This window comes from Ambystoma mexicanum, chromosome 2p, assembly GCF_040938575.1.
Source record: "Ambystoma mexicanum isolate Mex_15411 chromosome 2p, UKY_AmexF1_1, whole genome shotgun sequence".
Taxonomy (NCBI): domain Eukaryota; kingdom Metazoa; phylum Chordata; class Amphibia; order Caudata; family Ambystomatidae; genus Ambystoma; species Ambystoma mexicanum.
The window spans coordinates 17,219,820-17,228,940 of NC_090923.1; the positions used below are offsets into that span (position 1 = coordinate 17,219,820).

The window sequence follows — 9,121 nt, forward strand, 5'->3', positions numbered from 1 at the left end:
TGATACCGCCTTGTAGAAAATGACGATTACATTGACCACTGGCAGTTGAGGTACAAACTTAGATTTAGTCTTAAGGTCCTTGAAGGTCAGCATATTGGGTCTAATTTTTAATTCCTGTAATAGATTTCTGATTTCAAAGTCATCATTTTCTACCAGGGAACGTAGTACATAACTGCCCTCAATTTCTTGAATTGATAATTGGCTGATTGGCACTGGCGTTGCTCTAATGTAGTCTTCAGGTGCTTTTGTGGCAAAGAATTTTTTAATTTCCGTACAAATTTGTAAAGATCGATATGTACATCCACATCACTACATTTTGTCGAGGGTGCAAATGAGAGTCCGCTGTTCAGCAATTCTCTTTCCTCCTTTGAAATTTCTCGACTTCAAAGGTTGAGTACTAAAACATGTATTGTTTGGCCCTGTTCACCTCTTTCGCGCTGGCCCTTGTGTATCTTTTGTTGAAGTTTGCAAGTGCTTCTGAATTCCCGCAATCTTCTACCCCCTCTCCTTCCTCTCCTCCATGTATAACATTGGTAGTTCCCACGGTTGCTGGTAATTGAAAACGGGCTGTCTTCTGTGGGAAGTTTCTATGGCCTTTCTTGTAACATTTAATTTGATTAATGCATCCTTGCCGGTTACGATCGAGTTCGCTTTCTTCCGTTGTGCCAGAACCTTCTGACTCATGGTTGTCTGGTTCTGAATCTGCGTCCGAGCTTGCAGATGATGTATTGGGTGTTGTGCTTTTTGAAGATAGTTTGGAGCTTTAATTATATTTTTCTTGAAATGTATAAACCCTAAATCCTCTTTATAATCTCACTCATCTGGGAAACACTTTCTCAGTTTTCTCAATTTGACTTCATCTTGGTATACTTGCAATATCTCATAAATGTTTTCAAGGTTTTTCTCCTTAGTTGCTTGCCTGCCTTCTTGGGGATGGAGTATCACATGACTTGGAATCCTTGGGTATGGAATAGCCCATGGCTTGGACTCTTTGGCTATGGAATATCCCATGGCATCCTTGACTATGGAATATCTCATGACTTGGGATTCTAGGGGATGGGATATCCCATGACTTGGCTTGCTTGGGTATGGAATATCCCATGGCTTGGCATCCTTGGGGATGGCATGTCTCATGACTTTGCTTCCTTGGAGATGAAGAATCCTATGACATACCCACCTTGTTGATGGAGTATCCCATGACTTTCTTGGGTCTGGCGTATCATGTGACTTGGAATCCTTGGGTATAGAATAGCCCATGGCTTGGCATCCTTGACTATGGAGTATCCCATGACTTGGCATCCTTGGAGATGGAGTATCTCATGACCCTGTCTTCTTGGGGATGGAGTATCACATGAGTTGGAATCCTTGGGTATAGAATAGCCCATGGCTTGGCTATGGAATATCCCATGTATTGGTATTCTAAGGGAGGGAATATCCCATGACCTGGCATTCTTGGGTATGGAATAGCCCATGACTTGGAATCCTTGGGGATGGAGTATCTCATGGTTGGCCTTCTTGGGTATGGAGTATCCTATGACATAACCTCATTGTGGATGGAGAATCCCATGACGTTCTTGGGGATGGAGTATCACGTGACTTGGAGTCCTTAGGTATAAAATAGCCCATAGCTTGACATCCTTGACTATGGAGTATCCCATGACTTGGCATCCTTGGGGATGGAGTATCTCATGACCTTGCCTTCTTGGGGATGGAGTATCACATGACTTGGAATCCTTGGGTATGGAATAGCCCATGGCTTGCACTCCTTGGCTATGGAATATCCCATGAATTGGCATTCTAAGGGATGGAATGTCCCTTGACCTGGCATGCTTGGGTATGGAATATCCCATAACTTGGAATTCTTGGGGATGGAGTATCTCATGGATTGGCCTTCTTGGGTAGGGAGTATTCTATGACATAACCTCCTTGTGGATGGAGTATCTCATGACGTTCTTGGGGATGGAGTATCACGTGACTTGGAATCTTTAGGTATAGATTAGCCTATGGCTTGGCATCCTTGACTATGGAGTATCCCATGACTTGACATCCTTGGGGATGGAGTATATCATGATTTGTGCTTCTTGGGGATGGAGTATCCTATGGCTTAACCTCCTTGTGGATGGAGTATCGCATGACCTTCTTCTGGATGTAGTAACACATGACTTGGAATGCTTTGGTAAGGAATAGCCCATGGCTTGGCATCCTTGGCTATGAATTACCCCATGACTTGGCATCATTGGGGATGGAGTATCCTTTGACTTGGAAACCTTGGCTATGGAATATGCCATGACTTGGCCTTTTTGGATATGGATTATCCCATGACTTGGCGTCCTTACGGATGGAGTATCCCATGACTTGGAAACCTTGGCTATGAAATTTCCTATGGCTTGGTATCCTTGGGTATGGAATGTCCCAATACTTGACCTCCTTTTGCTATAGGGTTGCATGACTTGGTCCTCCTCGAATATGGAATATCACAGAACTTAGCATCCTGGGCTATGGTATATATAATAGCTTGGCAACCTTGGCTATGAAATATCCTATGGCTTGGCATCCTTGGCCTATTTCATTTTTCTCACAAACACATTGTGTCAATAGATTCCAACTCTCTGCACCCTGTGGATCTCTTCGGCTGTCACTGAATGCCACTGATCATCGATGGGGGGGGTATTGATTGCTCTGCACAAGGTACACAGACAACCCTTATAATCCATGCATGTGCAATGTGTGGTGGGACAGAAGAGGTGGGGTACATCAAAACTGCAGATTGTTTGCACATTGCTTGATATAGGCTGTTCATAGAGGTCTTTATTATATCTTATAAGGAAAGTGAAGCTAAGGGACAATAAGTTAATGGGAGATTTGCCCAAGACAACGCTAGCCAATCAAGCTTAGAAGCAGCATCATTACATTAAAGATAACATTTATGGTCATGGATGGATTTGGAGACATTGAGGTTTGCTAAGAGTTGAACATCCAGTACAACTTCAAGGACAGCAGGGACAACGTTGGTGAAATATTTTTGACATCTGTCTTGGTATCAAAAATAGGAACACATGCAGAGTTCGTTTTTACTTCAATGTTTTATACGCTCACTCATGTAAGTCTCTCTTTAACCCTATGCAGGTGAAGACAGCCACACAATGATGAAGGTGAACAGTACCACCGTGACTGAATTTATCCTCCTGGGACTAACGAACATCCCTGAGCTCCAACGTCTGCTGTTTGTTCTCTTCCTCTCTGTCTATCTCACTACCTTGGCTGGGAACATTGTTATAGTTATGATTACCCGGCTGGATCCCAGACTTCACACGCCCATGTACTTCTTCCTTGGCAATCTGTCATTCCTGGACCTCTGCTACTCCTCTGTCACCCTCCCCAAGATGCTGGTAGACTTTCTGTCGAAGCGGAAGGTCATATCGTTTGGGGGCTGCATTGCTCAGCTCTCGTTCTTCATATCTTTGTGCTGCACTGAGAATTTCCTCCTGGCCGTGATGGCCTATGACCGCTATGTTGCTATATGCAGGCCCCTTCACTATACTAACATAATGAGCATGAACTCCTGCCTGATAATGGCTATCAGCTGCTGGTTGGGTGGCTTCCTATACTCTCTTGTCCACATTCTCTGTACATTCAGACTGTCCTTCTGTGGGCCAAATGTTCTGACCCACTTCTTCTGTGACCTCCCTCCTCTGTTTGAACTCTCTTGTACTGACACAACCATCAACATGGTGTTTGCCTTTGTCTCGGGTGGGGCAGTGGGATTTGGGTGCTTCCTCATCACTCTCCACTCCTATATATGCATTGTTGGCAGTCTCATGAACATTCACTCCACAAAGGGCAAGCTCAAAGCCTTCTCCACCTGCTCGTCCCACCTCACCGTCGTCATCCTCTTCTACGGGACCATCCTTTTTATGTACTTCCGCCCCACCTCGAGCTACTCGTTGACCCGGGATAGGATGATTTCTTTGATGTATACGATCGCCACCCCCATGCTGAACCCGATGATCTACTGCCTGAGGAATCAGGAGGTGAAAGGAGCCCTGAAGAAAGTGCTTCTTGGGAAAGGGTAGGGGAGAAACCCTCTCCAGCTCTGTTGCACTCACGGAGATGTGCCGTCGGGGACTGTAGTCTGTGGTTGACTTCATGATTGTAAAGTTAACATGTAGTAAATCTTTATACACGGTGGCACCTCTTGCAAGGTTGTCATGCAATAATTTAGGCAACATGCAACTTTGTGCAAGAAGAGAAACATATAAAAAAGAATCTACTGAATAAAGAAACACCAGGGAGTAAAGATGCATGATGGGGCGGGAGCAAGGCAAGGAAACAAATGCAATCTTTATGAAGAGCAGATTTCTCCACTAAAAACAAAATACAGTAAAATCAATGTACACAGAAAACAAAGACATTTCACTATAAAACCTGTTATACAATAGTACAACTGTATAAGCCCAACCCATCAAAATTCATAACATCGAAAAATTTCACATACATTTAAACCACTTTAAAAAAGCTACTATAACAAATTCACATAAACTATAAATAAAACTCATTTTGTTACAGTTCATTACAAGAGATTGTATCTGAATAAACCCTAATGTTTTGTGACATGAAAAGGGACTTTAGACATTTGCAAAGTCAATCAGAATAATATTTACAAAGCAATAACAACAGGCCCAATCTTCAGGGACCCTTAATACAAAGACATCTCTTCTCCATACAAATCTTATCCTGTTTACTTCGATTGTTTAGCGGGATTATGATCCCATACAAGTCTTAACCTGTTTTCTTCAATCGTTGCATGGGAGCATAATCCCATATAAGTCTTATCCTGTTTCCTTTGATCATTTTGCATGAACATGATCCTATACAAGTCTTATCCTGTTTCATTTCGATCATTTAGTGGGAGCATGATCCATACAAGTCTTATCTTATTTCGTTTGATTGTTTAGCGGGCACATGATCCCATAGAAGTCTTATCCTGTTTCCTTCGATTGTTTAGCGGGCACATGATCCCATAAAGTCTTATCCTGTTTCCTTCAATCGTTTAGCGGGAGCATGATCAGGCGGCTCATTAATACCAATCTCCTACACTCTGCACATTGTATTTAGCATAGCTCTCCTCCTTGTACCATGTTCATGCGATAGATGGCGTATATATTAATTTACTATTTTACCAATTTTTTAATCATTTTAGGATTTTTTTAATATTCTAAAAAATTCTTAAAGAAATGGAAAGCAAACCTCAGTGTTGCTTGAGTTTCTATACCTGGAATTTTTAATTTTAAATGTACCAGACAATTAGAGTACCTTGCAAGAGACCTAGTAGTCTCTTATAGCTTTTGATTTGTTTGACCTCAGGCTGAGAGGAATTTAAGTGGCTCCAAATCTCACTGCCGTATAACAAAAATGTGCACCGCTTGGCTTTATGTAAACTCTGGCACATATCAGGTAGTTGGGCTCCATAGTTGTGAGTAGTTAATGGGCCCCCATTTACATACATCAACATTTTGAAAGGTGGCCACACCCCCTGCTTCCGGCCTTAGTCCCGCCTTCCTTTTGATAGGGTTTTGATATAAACTTAATATACATTTTACATACAAATTATATCACACATTTTGATATCGATTTGATATAAAATTAATATTTTATTTAAAGTGACTATAATTTGTATATCAATTTGATATAAAGTGAATATACATTTTATATAAAAATGATGGAAACATAGGAACAGTGTGTGGTGGTGCTGTTTGGCTGACTATGGAGGGGGAAGTGTGCTCTGAAGACATGTACTGTGAACTTAGGGTTTTGCAGAGTGACGCGGTGATGACGCCGGAGCGGGGTTTGGCATTTAATGTTATATGAAGCAGCTATACATTTTATACATAGTATAGATGACGTTATGATGTTATAATCTCAATGACACGGGCTAGAGAGTTAGCGAGTCTAGATTTACGGTTCAGCCTTGAAAAGGGCATTAGACAGGCCATTTGGATCTGCTGTACGAGAGTAACTACATGCCCTTATCTAGGCCATGATCGCCTCCAACTCCATTGGCAATGATCTCTCATCAACCCATCCTTCAACATCTGCTGCCTGAGTCCCCCCTAATACTTCCTCCCCATTCCCATATAGTTCTTCAAAGAAGGCCACACATTTCTGCTCTTGAACTCAGTTGTTTTAACGGCATGCCCCATGTTTCCTGAGTTCACCAATTGCCAGTAGGCTCTAGCATCTTTCTGAACCAAAATATTTAGCATAGATTCTGCATCCCTCTATATCATTATCACTCTCCTACTCTTACAGTAGTTTCTGTATGTTTGTTTTATTCTCTTAATGGTTTTAGAGTATACATCCCCCTGGAGTTACTCCCTTCCAGCTGATCTCAACTCCTTTCTCATCCTCCTTTTTGCCTCCCCCAAGTCCTCGTCAGAGACATGTTTGGGGGTGCTCTTAGATTACTTAGTACCCTTTCCCCCATGATGTGGTACCCCTTGTCGGAATTTATTCAGAAGTTCATCAAAGAGGCCTCTGTACAGAAAGCTTCTTTTTCCACTGCAGGTCTGATTGTCCATATGGGGTCCACAAGACATTGTTTAAACCTATGAAGTTCTTTATCACTCCTAGCCTATTCCCCTTGGTGTTTGAGATTAAATCCACTGGACCCCCTTTTCTTACAGCTGCCCTTCTTACAGTGAAATCTGCCCTTAATATGCACTGCTCACTAAATTTGCTCTCAACGATTTTTGTAATGCCCTGCATTCCTCAATGAAATCAAGGTCTGTGCAGATGTCATGGATGGTAGAGGTTAGGGGGCCCCTTATGCCATGTATACATTCCTTTATTTCCTCCATCAAAGGAGTCATTGAACAACACCAGACCTACTGCTTTCAGCCACTCTTCAGGCTACCTCCACAACTCCGCAGGGAGTACCTCTGATTTGTACCCCTCCCCGGAAGGTCTTTAAGGCCAGCAACCTTCTTCATCTTGCCACTCTCAACTCTCGCTCTGCTGTCAAACACGCCTCTGACATCTGCCACCTCCTTGAAGAACTGGACCTTGATTTCCTCGGTTTTACAGAGACATGGTACACGGCTAGCTCTGTCACAAGCTTTGACACTCTACTCCCTGAGGGCTACAAGATCCTCTCAATGCCCAGATCCACTCGACCTGGAGGGGGCGTAGCCCTGATCTTTCCTGAGTGGATTCCTGCCACTATCATTCCCATTCAGATTTACTCCTCTTTTGAATGCCTTGTCTGCAGGCTCTCACTCTTTCCTAGCCACACTCTTACTGTTGCTACTCTCTACCGGCCCCCCGGCCAAATCACCTCTTTTCTCTTTGAGTGGGCCAACCTCTCCTCCTCCCTCCTGGCCTCAACCACTCAACTCCTCCTCCTTGGTGACCTCAACATTCACATCGATTCTCACTGTCCCTCATCGCTGCTCTTTCGCAACCTCTGCAATACCCTCTCCCTTTCTATCCTCCCCTCTGGCCCGACGCACTCTGCAGGACACACACTTGATGTCTTGATCTCCCGTGGCCTCCCCCTCTCTAATCCTCTGACCACTCCTCTCTCCTGAAGTGACAACTGCCTCCTCTCCGCCCATCTCTCACTCTCTTCCCCCAAGCCAACCACACCCCAACACTTCCACTTACCTTCTCAGACATTTGACTTATGAAGCGTGTTTCAGCTGAGGCTTTCGCTGCCACCTTCTCTCCCCCTCCTCCTCCCCTGGCTGACTCACACCCCAACACAACCCTGTTCCTTATCTGCTCTTCCATCTCTGATACTCTTGATGCTCTTACCCATGTCATGAGGATCCGCTTGAAGTCCAAAGCCAAGTGCAATTCCTGGTATGATTCCGACCTAGCTACACTTAAACGTAAGTGTAGGGAGGCTGAGAGGAAATGGAGGTCTTCTTGCTCATCCTCTGACAAACTGGCCTGTCGCATGCTCCAAAGGCAATACCGACTCTCTGTCCACACTAAGAAGAGAGCCCACATTCAAACCCGTGTCTCTGCGGCATCCAACAACTCAGCCAAACTCTTTAAAATCTGCAAGGAGCTTGCCAACCCTGCAGCACTCTCCTCCCCTCCTCTTGCCTCCCAGGCTCTCTGCAATGCCCTTGCCTCGTACTTTATCTCTAAAACCCAGGACATCCTGTCCACCCTCGCCTCCCCTCCCACTCCTATTCCCTCTCAGTCTGTGCTTGGAGACCCCCCTTTAAGCACCCCACACCATCCTTCTCTTCCTTTCTATTTTCTCCCCTGACGAGGTCGCTAGACAAGTCCGAGCTATGAAAGCCTCGTCAAAACAGGTTCATCCCTGTTCCTCCAAAACCATCAAGGACCACGTTGACACCCTCGCTCCTGCCCTTGCTGATTTTTGCAACCACTCGTTTGCCTCAGGATCCTTCCCTTCCCCTCTGAAGCACTCCCTTGTGCATTCTCTTCTCAAGAAACCCACAGCTGATCCTTCCTGTCCGGCAAACTATCGCCCAATTTCCATTACCCCCTTTCTGGGCAAACTCCTGGAAAAGCTGGCCATCTCTCAGCTTAACCTTCATTCAGATTCTGTTGGTTGTCTCCATGACCACCAGTCTGGCTTCAGAGTGGCCAGAAGCAAGGAAACTGCTCTCCTCAATATCCGTGAAGATCTGCTCTCCAACCTTGATTCTAACATTCCCTCTGTCCTCATCCTTCTTGATCTCTCTTCTCCCTTCGACACGGTCAACCACACCATCCTGCTCAACCGTCTCCGTGATGATCTGGGTATCACTGATCAGGCTCTGGCCTGGCTGACCTCTTTCCTCTCTGATCGACCCTCCCAGGTCCAACTGGGGTCTTTCCTATTATCTATCTTCCTCTCCACCTGTGGGGTTCCCCAGGGGTCTAACCTCTCACCCTGGCTTTTCAACCTATACCTGGCAACTCTCACTCACTGCATTGCCATTTTCTGCTCAAATTTCCAGCGCTACGCTGATGACACTCAACTCATTTTTCAGCTGCCCTCGGCCACCTCCTCTGCCTCTCTCATCTCTGACTGCCTAACTGCCATTAAAAATTGGTGTGCCGCCAGTGATCTTTGTCTGAATGCCAGCAAGGCGGAGATCCT

At 44.7% G+C, this 9,121-nt stretch overlaps 1 protein-coding gene across 1 annotated transcript; it reads left to right on the forward strand.

The window, feature by feature from the left end:
- The first annotated feature begins 3,143 nt into the window (after positions 1 to 3,143).
- On the forward strand, positions 3,144 to 4,073 carry LOC138567685 (olfactory receptor 5AR1-like). Its single transcript, XM_069646156.1, has one exon. The coding sequence runs from the start codon at positions 3,144 to 3,146 to the stop codon at positions 4,071 to 4,073; it is 930 nt and encodes a 309-aa protein (XP_069502257.1).
- Positions 4,074 to 9,121: the final 5,048 nt, after the last annotated feature.

What these genes read in the sequence shown, in the direction of transcription:
- LOC138567685 (XM_069646156.1), top strand. Translation starts at nt 3,144, where the DNA reads ATGATGAAGGTGAACAGTACCACCGTGACTGAATTTATCCTCCTGGGA.